Below are 16,909 nucleotides of genomic sequence, written 5' to 3'. Positions count from 1 at the left end.
CTCCATAAACTTATCAAGCTTCAGCAATGCCTATCAAATTACTTAAAAGGGCGAACGAACAGACTTTGTTGCCCTACATGTCCGGGCTTTCATCTTCCACATTTTCCAAAAAATAGCATACTCAGCTTAGCCATTGCTCTGGGTACAGGGTATAAGAAGACGCTTGGGAATCGTTTGGTTTTCTGGATGGTTTGTTGTCGGGGTGTTGCGCCGGCTGTGCAACTGGGGGCACAACTTGGGCTGCTTGTTTCATCAACTTAAACTGCTGACAGCTGATAAATGCTGTTCAATTTGTTCCTTACCAATTTTTTGCCCTTCATTTAAAACTCTATAAAATGACGGTTGACAGTTGACATGCCCTCCCCAAGCCACATTAAAGAGAAGCCGTCTCTTTCTCTTGGCCTAAAAAAAAGTAAAACCAGCAAAGTGGCTAAAAAAGCTTCTTAACAATGTGTTTGCTCCAATCTAAAATCAATTGCAGCTTAAACTTTCAATTATACTGCAAGCTCAATCAATTTTGTTCGATGAAACGGCAATTAAGTGAACTGTTATTTTTGGGTTATTATGCCATAAATTAGAAATTGTTATGTCATCAAACGAGATTTTTAAAAGTGATATAAAAAGTTAGAGTAGCGCGCTGCAGCCTGAGCAGAGCTGCTCTTTCATTTAATAGAAGCTTCCTGCACACATACATACACACTGAGCCTTCATACAACGTCCCACTATTGGAAACTTCATATTTGAATTATTAAGGCTCTAGACATACAATGGTACATTTACTACGTGTTTAGCTTATGCAGTTTTTAGGTATCGAAGCACGTACAGTCGATAGACGGACCGAGCTGTATTGTCTTTCTCTTGCTAGTTATTTTGAATCATGCTTGTAAAGGAAATTCCTTTTTTGTAACAGGCAAAATTAGATGTGGCTGACTGCATGATATAGAGAAATTTCTATTTAAAGTTCGGTTCATATGAAATTAAATTCAAATCTGTGAAGTAATAAAAAATAAATCACTTTCTGACGCAATAAAACTCTGAAAACATTCTTTAAGTTCTTTGTGCAAGCTTTTAATTATTATTTTTTATTTCTTTTGGTTGATTGACGAACAAAAATAGGAAGAAAATATCCTAAGCGAGTAAATGCCGCAAACTCAATAAATATTTTGCTTTCACTTCGTTTATTTGTGAACTGGCTGTGTAGGCGAGTGAGAGTGTAGGTTCTGTTTCTATTGTGTGCTGCTTCGCTTCATAGGCTGTAGGTTACAGAAAGTAGGGCGTGGCATTGCGTTTGGGAATTACACGTTCAGCATCTGGCACGGCTAGAAAGATATGTGCAAAGCGTTCCCTAGCCGTCATAAAGCTAAGCATGGCAGCCACATTGCCGCAACGATAGCAATAGTTGGGTGCAGACCAAACAGTAACCAACTTCTCCTCAAACATGTACTTGAGGCCATCATCGACCAGCTGATGGGCACGACAGATCAGACTAAGATTGTTGATGGCCATGAAGTCGTTGGTCACTTTGTGGCCAAACAGCCAGCCGGCACCGCGTGGGCTCTGATCCCAAGCCTCAATGTCCTCTGGATCGGACCACACCAGATCGCAAAAGGCACCCTTATAAGGTATTTCCCCGTTGCGATCGATTGTGCGCATCTGGTCCAAGGTCACAATCTCCGGACTGAGTCCGCCGTGTACGCACAGCACTTCCTCATCGATAATCGCTGCAATTGTAAGCAAATCAAAGACATTGCAGCAGTACTTCCAGCCATTCACATTGCCGTACTTGCTGAAGCACTCGTCAAAGAAGCCATAGACTTTGGTAATCTGCCTCGTCTCGTGATTGCCACGCAGCAGAGTTATTTGGCTGGGATAGCGTGCTTTGAGCGTCAGCAGCCTGGTGAACGTCTCCAGACTATAGTAGCCCCGATCCACAAAGTCGCCCATGAATATATAATTCGTATCAGGCACCTCGCCGCCTGTGCTGAAAAGCTTCTGCAAATCGTAGAACTGACCGTGTATATCCCCACAGACAGTCACCGGCGTGCTGACCGGTTGCACGTTGGCCTCCTCGAGTAGTATGTCGCATATTATCTCGCACAGCTTACGCAATTCATTCTCCGGCAAATATCGACAGTCCTGCACTACCTCTATCCATCTGTCAACATCACCCATTATAAGGGTCTTTCACAAAGTCCCGCTTAAAAAATGCTGCAAAAATCAAGTGAATAGAAAATATTTTCCTTGCTCCGACAGATCTACTACATACTAACTTGATTAAAAGCTTTCAATTGGAGAATAAAAATATCTAAAAATTGTGTGAATGAATTTTATTAAATACTTTGCAACTAAACTCTAGCAAAGGGATTTGAATATTCATTTAAGAGTTACATAGCTTGTTTACTTGGTCGCCATCCATTTTGACAAGACTCCACAAATATTCAGCTCTATATTGAATGTTAATGCTTTTCTTTGCCTCACATGCTGAGAATATTTAAATCAATTGCTTGCAAATATTCAAAGCAATAGTTTACTCTGACAGTAATTAAATATTTATATTTGCCATGTGTACAGCACTTAGCAGTTAGCACTTAGCCTTATAAGAAAACTTGACTTTATCACAATAAATTCAAGCTTTTATTTATATAATATATTATACCTATATATAATGTTTTAAGTTATGGCAGCGTAATCTTTACGCTTAACAAGTCGACATCTTAAGGCTTGTCAAAGCAAAAACACGAGCGTGTGGTTGCCATAACAACCAGAAAGAGAACAACAGCAAAAATAATAATAATAATCACCAGCTGGCATCAACATCATTATGCGGGATTGCATCGAGTGTAGCATATGCCATGGCTCGAGGCCAACGACTTGAGCAAGAGCAAAGCTACAACACTCATCCGCAGCCTTTTGAGTTGTTGCTTAAAGTCAACAAAACGTAAATCCTGCCAGTGCCACAAAGACGCAAAAGAAATTTGAAGGCTGAATGCACAAGTTGCTGGCCAAAGCTGCTAAATTCAGGGCCAAAAAAAACACAGCGCCTGCTGAGCCTGTGGCCAAGAATTTGTTTAAGTTTTCGCCCGGAATCTAATTAATTTCAAGCATGAATACATAAACTTTTCGAACTAAGCTTCAAAGTCTATTAATTGTCGGGGACGGAGGCCTGTTGTGGGTGAGTAGATTGCGCTGCCAGGAATCTATTAGTCCGTAAACTTCTTCCGCTCCAGACACGCACATTGATTAATTTTAAGACAATAATCATAAAGGCGGTGCCCACCTGACCACAATTTGCCAAAAACTTCTCACTCTGCCAGTCTCTGCCACTCTCTATGTCCCTGTCGGGGCTACCTATGGGTTGGTTAGTGCGTTGTATTCAAAATGGCGCACGTGTCTGTATCTGTGTTGCGTAGCCTACTTTGCAGCGACTTCAGTTCAGCTAACCAAAGCACGTTGCTTCGGCCCGTGGCAACGTCTTTTGGACGCCTGTGGAAGTTGGGTTAGTTAATTCGCTGGCTTCTACTCGTTGCAACTTTAAGCACGCCACAGGCATGGAAACCTAATCAAAGTTCTCATTGCTGATCAACAATGCGTGCTAGTTGGCCTATTCCCGCTATATCTGGCCTTTACTTGAAGAGTAAGTTTTTTTGATTTTATATATATATATATATGCTTTATATTTTATATTTATTCAAATTTAAAATAAAATTGTTTTTTGAAATTGTTTTTGGAATTATTATATATTTATATATATATATCTATATTTTCTATATTCTATATATTTCTATAGAAAATCAATTCGTCTCTTCAATGTGATAGTTGTTTTCACAGAGTTAAGTAATACATATTCTCTAACTATATATAGAATAATATAGAATATATGTTATTCGGTAATTGAGGTCCTAATTTGTATTTTACTTTGCATTTACTTTAAATAAAGCTAGACTTTTTATATGTGACTTTGACACTCTATAACAATATAGATAGAAATAACTGTGCCATAAATAAGGAATCAAATTAAGTTATACTACAGTGCTCATAGTGCTGCGAAACCTTTGGCACTTGTATTTATCTAATTTCCTTTTCTTTTTCTTTGGCTTTAGTTCTAGCTTCAGTGGAGTTTCCCGCTAAAACTAGCCTTTTCTACAGGTAGCACTATTTCGTTGTCTTAATGCTTTTGTACTTTGCTCTTGAGGCAAAGTTTTCTTCGTTTGTGCTGTTTTTCCTGGCTGGGACTTGGCACGCAACCAAACGTGGCCAAGTCGGGCGCGTCGTTAACTCGTTCGGGCTCTGGTGGAAGGGGTCATGAAGATTTCACCTGGTAAATAAACTTACACAAACTGTTTGCGTGTTTGGCTGTTATTTATAATACACTCGCCCTCAAGCCCTGCGCTTTATGCCGCTCTAACGGTAAGGGAACCCTTCAACTTGACCATTGATGCCACTTGCAAGGCACTGGCCACGGGGCCTGCAAAAATTTAACATTTCAAGTTGCAGTAACTCGACTTTTTCGCTCGTTGCTGCATTTAAGTTTTAATTGGATTTCAGCTCATTTTGTTTTTAGCGTTTCAATCCACTCGTTGTTGCTGCTGCCGTTGCTGCTGCTGTTGCTGTTGCTGTTGCTAATAAAAGCGCATAAACTCGACCAAATTTTCTACTGACTGAACGCCATTCATTTACATTTTTCCCAGTACGCATTAGCATTTAAAAGTGCTTTATATCATTTGCATCAGGGCCACTCATTTAAAATGCACTTCAATCGGATATGTTAGAAATACTTTTCAATTAGCAAATTTGCCAAAATTACTCTTGTTCAAATATTTGTTATTATTCATCATATTGTTATTGATTCATTGCATATGTTACTAAGTATCTAGCTGGTTAATGAAGTACAGGTATAATATAACAATTTCCTCTTTGCATACCACAAAATAATGCGGATATGTTTATTATAATCTATCAGCATGAAAATAAAGCTCGCTCCTTGCAGTTCATTGTTTGGATATTTGAAAATAATAATAATAATAGAAAATAGCAGACTCCTCAGAGTTGGCAATTTGAGTTAAACTGTTCATTTTCGAGACGTAACCTAGATCGATTTAGTAACCAGTTCATTAATTTTGAAAAGTTCACAAGTCGATCCCAATTTGTATTCAACAAAACGTGGTTCAAAATTTATAGCCTGCATAATTAATATAAATTGTTCGAAGCATTGGTTCAATAGTTCCTTTTAGGGAACAGTTCAAGCAAGCTTTTTTCGAGCAGTACATACTCGATAAGGAAGCCTATCAATAATTTGTAATATTTAATATTTGCTTATACATTTCGAAAGCCGCTCCATATTTAAATTTCCTCTTCTTCATTGTTTACTGAAAAGGATAAGCTGAATGCTTTTATCTGAAGTATTTACAAGGATTGCGCTCTTGTCTCCTACTTCAGATTCTTGTGCATAATTTTTGAATTAAGGTCATTGCATTTGTGGATTAAAAAAGCGAGAAATGTTTTACAAACGCGTTAGGCAAGGGCCTCAAAATAAATTCCACAGCAATAGGGCACAAAAATTTCTTTACAAGCGAATTCCAGACACCACAAGAGCTCCCACCCAACCATCACACACACGCACACGCACACGCACACGCACAAGTAGAAGTGCCCTCGACACAAGCAGTTCCTTCATTTCCGCATCGCATTCCTAGCAAGCATCAATGTAAACACATTCAAAGCTATCAACAATTTATCACGGCAACTGAACGAAATCTCATTTGCAAAAGAGGAAAAAGTTTTGCATGCGCGGAGGCGAGCTGGAGCGCGGTGGACGTCGCAGTGATTGTCAAACTGTGGGGCGACCGCAGACGCTGCTGCAGCAACAAACAAAGCAATACAAACGATAGAGAGAGAAAGAGAGAGAGTGAGTGAATAAAAGGAAAAATAGACGGAAACAGCGACAAACGCAATTTATGTTTCGTGCCAAACGCAAAAGAAAATGCTAGAAAAAGAAAATTGCGAAAAGGGTTTTGGGAGCTAAAGCAAAGTTTTTCTGGTTGGGGAAATGGAAATAAATAAGGAAATGATGCTTAACTTTTGCCCGGCTCGCGAATGAAAGGGCCAAAATGCTTTCCATTTCACAGCAATCCATATATCAAAATACGCATCTGTGCGACTCGCATAATTCTTGCCCCGATTTGATTGCCCCAACGACTATCAGACCTACCCCTACCCAGCCGAGAACCTTGTCCTTTGTTTCATCTCAGTGTGAGCAAAAATAAATTACAGAAACAACGCAAAAGTCAAGCGAGTAAGGCAAAACTCAGCGTATATTGGCCAACAAAGTAGAGAAGGGACACAGGAGACAGCACAGTCCTCCTGTCTTGGCTGAGGTGCAGCAGTCGCAAGAGCAAAGGACGCGACAGCTACAAGTCCGGAACACACCTGGCTTCGATGCTAGCAACTCGTTTTTGTTTGCCGGAACAAAGTTGTTGCAAAAAACATTAGCATAAAAAGTACACAATGCAAAGACTTTTCTGCGTGACTGTATAGTGTGTTGTGATATATGCACGCCTGTGTGTGCTGCGAGAGTGTATTCGAGCATAATGGAGTGAGTGTAGTTTAATATTGCACACTGTTGTCCGTGTCTGTGGCTGCATTTGCAACCAGACAATATGGCATCAGGCTCTGAATATGTTTACGCGTACAAAGATATCGAGTTCCTCTAGCCAACACAATAATTTATTGAATTGTGAACATGAAGCTTATATATATATATATATATATATATATATATATATATATATATATATATATATATATATATATATATATATATATATTTATTAATTTAAATAACTTAAATTATATATTTATATATATTTTTATACTTATGGTTTTCTTTTTTAATTTTACATTTCTATTAACAATTTATAAATTTACATTTTTGGAACGCTGTAAGACCAACGTATTTTTAATAGCATTTGCTTAATATATCTAAGCTCAATAGTTCATATATGCCACATCACAACTTGCAACGTATAAACTTGACTCAACTTCTAACTTTTCATTCGCAAATTTTCCGGCACACACACGCACACAGAAACACACTTTTTAACTCATTGCCAGCAGGCAACTCAAAGAGGATTTGTCCTTAATAGTTTCCACAGGACGAGCATTTTCTTCTGCTGTGCACTTTTGGCTCATTGCAGCCAAATGATAAATTTGTACTCTTCTTTTGTTGTCTGCTAGCGCCAGCCATTACATGTACCTCTCATGCACACACACGCTAAATATCTGACTCTGTCTCTGTCTTTTTCTCTCTGTCTGTCCGTGCGTCCGCACAGATTGACTGTCCGGGGCAGCAGGATACGTCTGTATATGTAAATAGCCAGAGGGAGGGCTGGCCATATGCGAAAGGCGAGCCAGACAAAGTTGACGCGAGGATTTCGTTTCTCAAAGTTAACGAGCTAGCGGGCCAAAGGCGAATTCCGCAGTCAGTGTATAATTTATGGACGCTAAGCTTTGGCTCCTAGGTGCGAACCGTAGACAAAAGACGCTGCCTGCTCGAAGAAATTTGTCCAAAATTCTTCTACAGGGATTTTAAATGTTGCAAGCCGAAATTAATGGACGTACGAGACTTTGTCAGCTAAAAACAAATGAAATGCCTTTTTCTGTTCCATGTTTTTTACTGCTTTGGCAGCACCTGGCCGAAATCTATGCCATTCCAGCACGTGCCACATGACGTGTCATTAGGGACAACCCTTTCGTGCCGATTCTATTAGTTGGCAATTTTCACGCCTCATTCGAGACGTGCAGCAAACGAAGCTTTCAACCGGCACACAGAATCAAGGTGACCCAGAAGAGACCAAACATACACACACCTTTTTCGGCTTGCCATCCCCGTGTGGCCGGGTAGTCGGGTGGCCGTAGCTCATGTGTGCGTTCCGACAACGTATTCGAAACATTCAATAAATTAAAGGTACAAATGTAATTTCGTATCCAAGCAGCCAGAAGGAGGCTCGCAATACCTAAATAAATACGTTCCATCTAGCAAAACTTCAATTTCCAGGTTTTACCTTTAACGACGGCTTGTAAATAGATTAGGGTGCTGCCATGCCAACGCCCCTGCTCGACTCTGGGGCAAGTCAGTAATGCGTGCCACTGCCCTTTGACTGACCCCCTTTCGCTGCATGCTCGCCCACTGCCACTTCCAGCAACTGGCCACATTTTAGCCATTTTATTACACGCATTGCCCAAACGGTGCAAAGGGGCTGCCAATGACAGCCGAAACTTGAGGAATACGTCTTAGCAAATGCTCTACAAATTTTACTTTATATAGAATTAATAAAGTCAATGAATCTATTGATTATTAATCAATTAACCTCAATTCATAAGATGCCCAACCTAATGTATATATTTATTTATATATATTTATATTTATATATATTTATATTACATTTATCTGACAACTATAAATTTCTATTAACTCAATATTATTTTAATTATAATTCAATATATATGTATCTATATGAAATCTCATGTAATATAATTTCTCTAAGACTTTTAAACCTGCTTGTTATCAATCTCGTCAGGCAGCAAACATACTCTACTGCCTATGCATGTTAGAGGTAATCAACAGGGCATTGCAATGAGCAACGGAAAGCTCAGTGCCCTCTGCTGTTTGTTACTTCAACGCCTCTACATCTATGAGGAGAAAGGAGGCTGCAAATCCACTTGGGCTCTTCAGATCCTGTGTTGTCGCATTGCACAAAGCGAACATTAAGAGCCTGTAGATGTGGCTGAGGGTGAGTGAAAGGCGATGTTTGAGCCACAGTCTCGACAGGTGAGTGCAGACAACAACAACAACCCCAACAAGCGCCCATTGATGATCCAAGTGGCAGCTGCACAATGTCAAACTGGACGTTGTTCAAGCGCCCAACCCCGAGACAAGGCATACGAAGCACTCAACTAAATACTGGAATTCTGGTTTGGTCATATTATGAAGCTTATTTCTTTTACTTGTAGTGGTTGGAACTGGTGGGCTGGGTTACTAGGGACGGCCTCAGGCACACTCTCACTTGGGGTCACATTGAAATTAATGACTCGGAAAGTGTTGAGATTAATCAGGGCCGCATAAAAACTGTCGCATGGCGCGTTCACGGAAGTGCTCAGAGCCTGAAGTCCTCTCTGTCCAGTGTCCAGTGTCCTGTCTGACAGTCGCTGCTGCAGCAGCTGCTCATTAAGATCTGGCACAGTCAAGCCAAGATAGTCGGCCAAAGCAATCTGGGCCATTTAATCAGCCAAACTTAAAGCCTAAGCAAATGAGCCATGTCGAGCCTGCCACATGAAATGGGAACGCGTACGCTGATGATGCACTGGCAATGGCGAGAAGGGAAAAAGGATGCATTCACAATCTCACAAAAGCCGTTAAATGGGCTGGTCAGCACGGAGAAGGGAAGAGCAGGGTAGGTAAAGTGAAAGCGAGACTTAACCGAGACACCTGGTAAATGAGACTTTAATCTAAAGTCGAAATGCGAAGCACGACTAACAGAAATGGCAAATGCACAGGTAAAAATGTAAATACTCTGCCAAGTCTAAGGATTAATAAAGCAAGCAATAATATATTACAAGAAATAATAACAAACTACAGAATTTTTTAATCAGTCTTAAATCCAAAATGTAAGAAAAAATACGAGTTTAAATTTAACTTGTTTAAATTAAATTGTAAAAAATGTTTGAACAACATTTAAACAGTTTAAAAATAGTACTTTTCAGTATTTTTCTATAGCATAGTTAATTATTAATCACTTATGTTTAAGAGCGATTTTATTGTTATGAGGTACATCGCAATAAAATGCTCGGTTTTAATATATCATTCGCTAATCCACAAAATACATTTGAAAACTATAATAGCACTCTAAAGGTCAAATCTTTATACATATATAAATAGAAAGTCAGCTAGCTCCAAGCTCAGTTCACAAAGTCAATGATTCATAGAAATGCATAGCATAAAACTTTTCTCTTCATTTCGATAAGTACTTTATGATTTATGATTATGAAAATATTTCTGTGTGCAGCATTGCAGGTTGCTCGACCAAATGAAATGCCCTACGGGAGTGTATAAAGCAGAATGAAAGAGACACAGATAGAGAGAGAGAGAGATAGATAAACATAGTGCCGGTCTACGGCATAGAAACATAAATTACGCTGAAATCTAAGGCAAGCACCGACTTTATGCCACCAGACAACAACACAAAATACATTCCGTGTTGTGTAGAGGGGGAGAGAAGACAAAGAACTAAAAAATGTTTTAGGCAACTTCAACGGCCACCTGGCAGAGCCACAGCCGGTGGCAGAGGTACACAACAGTAGAAGCAGCTTGTCTGAAGTCCGGACTATTTAGTTGACAAAGTGACACATATAGATACGAGCACAGCAAGCTGTCATAGATACAACAACAGATACGGATACATCCACATAGATAGCGCTGGAGCTACTGATAAGCCGTAATGGGCCAAGCCACAATGGGGCCAAATGATTGTTAAAACGTAGCTGCGAGCCTCGTATGTGGCCCTAAATTGTGACTTTTTGACAAGTTCATTGCGTTACGGTCCCAAATTACAAATTGTAATTGACTTGCGAACAGTCTGTGGACATTTTGAGAGCTGTGTTGCCCGCCCCTTGCTCTTTGCCATTTGAGTCATTTTTCAATTTTTGGCTCGCACTCACAGTTTGTGGCTCGTTCGTCACTTGAGCCAAGTGGCAAATGATAAATATCTAACAGCCACCCAAACGCTTGGTAGACCATTAAGCAAGCCACAGGCACTGAACTGAACCACAATAACCACAGCTCTAACACCAGCCACTACTTCGGCTCCTGCTCCCGCTCCTGCTCGTGCAACTCCTGTCTTTTCTCATTTGCACTTGAAGCTCTGACGCTTGCGTCTGCTCATGTCCTTTACATCCTTCAATTCCACTCTAGCTCTCTTCCCGTTGTGTGTTTTATGACCCAACAGCAGACTTGATGTGATATTTCCTCTATTGATAGGCAGACGTAGCCTCTGCGCATTTATCACATCGATTTAAAGTGACATTACCTTTTGCCAACTCCACTGCCATTCCATTCTTTCTGGTTATCTCGGTCTCTATCGGGCACTCTGGGCTAGTCCATAACTAAACACGTACCTTTCAGCATCTATCAAACGTAATCGAAGCGCAGGCAGCACAGAAAGTTGACTAAGAACAACTTCTGCTGCACAGTCTCAAGTATTCCATTATTGGCAAAATGACGTACCAGCATCTAGACAACTGCGTCCCACTCTTTTATTGACAACAGACTATGCCTTGCTAAGCTCTGGCAATTTCCAACTGAAAGGCAGTTATCAAATTGTCATCAAAGAATTTTAAAACGAATTCTGAACTTTAATAATATTAATAAAAATAATATTTAACTTTATATATAAAAAAATAATTTACAACTATATTTTTGTATTGTATTTGATTGTTAAAAAATGATTGCTCTAAAAATACTCCAATTTTCAGCTGTGCAGCTAAACATATAAAACTTTCTATTAGATGTTCATCAATTTTTCAAATTTATTTTAGATAACTTCTAATCAAACTGTGTCAGAGAGTATTTCGTTATCGACTTGGCCAAATATTTGACTGGAGTTCTTGTACGTTATTCTTATCGATTTTTTGGCTTGGTTTGGTTTTGGTTTTCGTTTTGTTTCCTTTACTTTGCTTCGATTTTCTCTCTATTTTTCCCGTACGCTCGCTCTCTTTGCTCTCTTTGTCTATCTCTCTCTTGCTTGTAGATATGCACAGTCAAAAAAGTTTTATCTGGCTCTGTCAAACAATGCGACGGCATTGGAATAACACTGCCAAGTGCAGACAGCGCAGCATGCAGAGGGGCAGTTCCAAAAGGAAGCGCGTGAAAGGGCGACAGGGCTTCGGATAGCTCTAACTGCAAAGCATTTCCAGCATTGGCAGCAGCAGCGACAGGGTTGGCAGTTCAAGTTGAAGTGGCCGTGTACACAATTGTAATTTTTCGTAAATCTGCAGAGATGAAAATGCAGCATACCCAAACTAAACCCAGAGAGGCTACCCAAAACCCTGCCATCCCTCGCTCCACAGGCCCCACAAGCGCGGCAGATGGCCCTTGAGGCGATGCTGTTGTAAAGTTTAGTTTTTGGAGTTGATTCATTTTAATGAAGGAAATTCTGTTTGCCAAAGTGTTCCGCCAGAGACTTCAGCACAGAGAGCACTGGAAAGAGACGCCGAGAGGGAACTGCACAGTAAACAACTCATATCCCAATCGATTGCATCCCTAATTGCACACTGCCACGCCCCGTTGTCATAAGAATGTGAAAATTAATTGCATTTACACCTTGCAACTATTGTCGCCAGAGAGCAAACAAAAATCAAGCCGAAAGGCAAACGGAAAGAGAACGCAATTAACACACGAGAAACTAACATAGAATTGGAGAATTGTGTAGAAGACACACAGTCGCAGCCAGTTCCAGTTTCGCTTTCAATTTTAGTTAAGCTGTTACCTGCACAGTAGCAGGTAACAAACTTATTTATGACAATTATTTTGACATGAAGATGGCATACAACACAGACAAGGGCCAACAGAGACACATCTTTTCAAGACTGCGCTCAGATACAAATCTAAGGACCTGCACACAAAAGCTATTAAACAGGATCTGCATTGAAATATTTTAGATTAACATTCACAGACATACAGAGCCACTGACAAGGCTATTATAGCAAAAAAGATCAGCCGACTACCTGGCAGGCAGGGCACGGCAAGAGCAACAGCAGCAGGTGTGCACAACAAATCAGTTAAGGCCAACGGATCGCCGAAAGTATAAGCAAAACGCAACGACTCGTCAACAGTCCTACAGATCACGACAAGCTCAATTTGCACCTGCCGCAAATCAAAGAAACGCCAGCGGCAAGTGCGACAGAGACAGAGACAGAAACAGAGACTGCAGAGCTAACAGAACAGGTAACTCGAGGTAAACGAAAAGGTAATACAATACCCAACGGCGACCGCGACATCTGTTCTACTCTGTATTTGCGAGTGAGTAAGGGACAGAGGGAGAAGAGCTCCAGAGCGGTGGCATACGTGGAGCAACGCACATGTTGCCCCATTGCGACGCAAAGCCGGTTTCGTCGACAAGGGTAACCCAAATTTTGGCATTGCCATTGCCATATACCGTTGCCGTATAATTTTCGGCATTAGCTTGGCCCAAATTAATGGGCAGTTGCAGCAGTCCGCAGCCTGCAGCGACTCGTTTCATCCTTCATCAGCTTCATCCGCTGCGGCAGCTGTTAGATTTTTGGAGCCAAAAAAAACCGGTTAACCTGTTCTGAACACACTGCAAAATATAACTTGTGGCACAATTGCCAATCAACTTCCAAAAATGAGTTTGGAATATATTTCAAATCTGAATTGAACACTGAAGACTATACACTGAGTGATTACAATTTATACTCTAAGCTCAATGAATAGTAAATAAATATTCCGATTTTCTGTACTTTTTAATAGATAAAAACTAAATGAGATTAAACTATGGAGAATGTCTCCAATGTGAGCGTGTTCAGCGATATCAGTAAATCATTTTGTGTTTAGGGTATCTTTTAGTCGAATAGTCCCAACAACCGCACTCTTACTTTGTTTCAGTGTATTTAGCTAGAAAAGCTAATTTTAAAATTTAATATTTTTTTTATACGAAAATTTACATTAAATGCACATGATTCATTTGAAAGCCCAAAACATTTATCAACAAATATCTGAAAGCAGGCAATAAAAAAATAAAGCAAAGAGCTCCGTTGCACAGTGTAATTAAAAATGAAGCCAATTAGGCAATATTATTGGTCGTATCGAAATGTTGAGCTTGCCAATTGATGTTCTAAGTATTTCAATCGGCTCGATTAATTAATTAATGTTGCGTTGCAGCCAGCAATTACAGTAAATTACCAAAATGTTTCATATTAACGCAACATGTCTGTCAATTAAAACTTTTTAAAACCCCAACATTATAAGCGGCCTGTCCTTTCCCTCTCTACGGAACAGTTGAAACCAGCGGTCGGGAGAAGCGGAGCATGGAGCGAGAGGCGGACTTAATCGATTTTTGATTTCTTATTAATGACACGCGCAGGATGCGCGGCAACGGAAAGTGCCATAATGTATGCATCATAATTCCTGATTTTCGACAGCCCAGACAGACAGCCTGACAGGATAACATTTAAACATTTCACATTTTAATTATGAGCCATGTCCATATAGAGTGTTGGCCATGTTTATTTAATGCCGTTCGTTGATCGACAAAAACTGCGCAACAACCATTTGGCTAGAAGAATTAATTCCGAATCAATGCCTTCAATCGAATCCTCAAGCTTAACTTAACAATTGTGTGATAGTTATGTAGGACGTATAATGAGTTCAACGTTAAATTTATGTTTAAGTAACATAAAAGGGAAACAATAGACTTAAGTTCTTAAATACATGTATAATATAGTCATGTTTCGAATCTGAATTTCCCAGTACGAAAATCGAATTTGGAAGATTTAATTCTAGTCCATGTGTGTTGAGCAGTTTTATTGAATCAATATTTCAAACATTAAGTGCATATGAAACCATTTTGCTGCAAGCCCTTGGTTTTGTTTGAGTGCCCGGAAAGCAATGGAATTGGGAGCTCGATTTTATGGATCGCCTCGCATGTCTGGATGCCTTGAACTTGATGTGCGACCAGCGACAAGGACGAGGCAGACTGAATTTGTTGTATTGGTATTTTTAGCTTGTAGCTCTAAGGGTTGCTCTGCCTATAGCCAACTATATTCTGGCCCAGTTAATTGGGCCGTCATTACATGGCTAACAACGATAATGAGCGACGGCTTAACCCACCGACCCAAATAAGAACATGTATACGGTAAAGCTTGAAGAGGCTCGAACGAAAGCCGCTTAAAATGGGCGAAAGATGTATATCACACACAAACACGCCCAAACGCACTCACGCACACACATGCAAAGAAAAACACACTAGTGCAAATTGAAAAGATTGACAAATTAAAGATTATTCCGTCTACAGCCACGCCTCTGTGTTGCAACCGATTTAACACGAATTTAATATTGAAATTAATAAGAAAAACGAACAAATATTATATTCATTTGGTTATATATTTAATATTTTATCAAATAAATCACATATGCATTTATTTAAAATTTTTGTTTTAGGTTTTAGTTGCGTTCATAGAAAATATACCCTTTGAGTGAGCTAACATTTTCACAAAAATATTAAAACATAAGATCAATGGCTGCTCAGGTGTATAAAATAAATAATATTTTGTGTCTTTTTAAATACTTTTTAGTTTCTACATGTAAAAAATGATTGCAAATAAATATAAATTAATTTAATTGTGAGTATTGTTATACTTATCAGCAAATTTGTACTTTTAGCTTTTAATAAATATCAAATGCGATTAGAAAAAATAATTCTAATTGTTCTTTAACATTCTGAATCTGCATATTATTGTCTTTTCTTTCAGTGTACTTCCTACCACTGTCTGCGTCTGTCCGTGACGCCGACGCCTCTTAAGCGGCTTTTGCCAAATGTGGACACAGTAATTAAGTTTCAATTTGCTCGGCAACCCCCATCGCCTCATCGTCTTCATCAACTGCTGTGCGCGCCCTTAAGTAGGCAACAGCAAAAGCACACAATTTGAATAGTGCACGGGAGTAAGGATGATGTTCATGTGCGTATCAACCGAGCGGAGGGATAATGAAAACTTTCCAGTGTCGTTCACGTTTGCACCACGATAAAATGAAATCCGCCGTTAAATTATGCGCCATTTAATAAAGCTACCAAACGAGCATCTTTCGAGCAACTTTTACACAAATTATGCTCATCAAAATAAAACAGAAAATAGCAGCACGACAGGCTCGACAGTACGTTAGCCAGGATAAGGGACAGCGGAAGGAAATGCGAATGCGAATGCCTTTGCTGACATGTCGCAAGTGCCTTCGTTGATGAGCGACAAAGAAATAAAATAAGAAAAAATGTTACGCAAAAGTCACGCAACGCACATTTAAAAAGTCTCGCAATTGGGCACAAAAACAACACAGAGCAAAGGAGCAGAGAAAGGGAGAGAGGGAGAGAGTCGAGTAGGAGACGGAGGCTGCCGCAAGGTAGCAAAGGCAACTACGGTGACCAATGAGCCGCCAGTGAAGCTCAACTGGCAGCTGAGCTGAGCTTCTTTTGTATGTGAAATATGGCATGCGTCATGTGGCAAGTGCGGTTGCTTGTCATCAACTTGGGTAAGGACTAAAGATGGCTTAATGTCCCCTTCTCTAGCAGCGGGCACCAAATGAAATGAAATATACTTATGTACAAGTCATTTGCATTTGCATAAAACGCGCGCCAAAATAAAAGGTAATGGCGTATCGTGGCGTGGCAGCGAGGGATGGGCATCAGATTGATGCAGCCATATTGCAAAAGCTTCACGTGCTGCAAAGCTCACAAAGATTAACTAATGGCACAATGCGGCATGTGGTAATTCCGTTGAGTATATAAATGAAATGAATCCCAAAATGCAGCTAAATGAAGCTCAGCTCAGTTCAGCTGTTGCGCAAAGTGACAATACCCTAACCAAATATATTAGATACTCGTACTGCAATATTCTAGACTATTATCATTATAATCCCAGTTGTTAACTGAATTTTTTATAGAAATTTCAACTTCTATTATAATATGAAAATTAGCGGCTTTTTCCTTATAGCAAGATCTAATTTCTAGTCTATCAAATATGATTAAATTAAATCTAAATGGCTGAGCTGAAGTTAATACAATATTAAGCTGGCTCTAACTTCAAAATGTTGTATTAGGCACCAAACAATCTCAAAAGAAAAGTTCTATTT

The 16,909-nt window shown here is 39.7% G+C and overlaps 2 protein-coding genes across 4 annotated transcripts in view; both read right to left on the bottom strand.

Moving 5' to 3' along the window:
* The window catches only part of LOC111601360 (protein tincar), a 66,413-nt gene that overhangs the window by 38,175 nt on the left and 11,329 nt on the right, over window positions 1-16,909 (bottom strand). The window lies entirely within an intron of this gene.
* Window positions 1,072-2,346, bottom strand: LOC111601362 (serine/threonine-protein phosphatase 6 catalytic subunit-like). 2 transcript variants are annotated; one of them, XM_023317897.2, is made up of 2 exons: window positions 2,271-2,346; window positions 1,072-2,208 (listed from the first exon to the last, which is right to left on the bottom strand). In XM_023317897.2, exon 2 carries the CDS (start codon window positions 2,170-2,172, stop codon window positions 1,261-1,263), a length of 912 nt encoding a protein of 303 aa, XP_023173665.1. In that variant the 5' UTR covers window positions 2,173-2,208; window positions 2,271-2,346; the 3' UTR covers window positions 1,072-1,260. The 2 variants fall into 2 exon arrangements, with proteins under 2 accessions (XP_023173665.1, XP_023173666.1); XM_023317898.2 differs by having other exon boundaries at window positions 2,267-2,284.

This window comes from Drosophila hydei, unplaced genomic scaffold (genome assembly GCF_003285905.1).
Source record: "Drosophila hydei strain 15085-1641.00,03,60 unplaced genomic scaffold, DhydRS2 tig00008139-arrow-pilon, whole genome shotgun sequence".
NCBI lineage: Eukaryota > Metazoa > Arthropoda > Insecta > Diptera > Drosophilidae > Drosophila > Drosophila hydei.
This window is presented reverse-complemented; position numbering and strand designations above follow the sequence as displayed.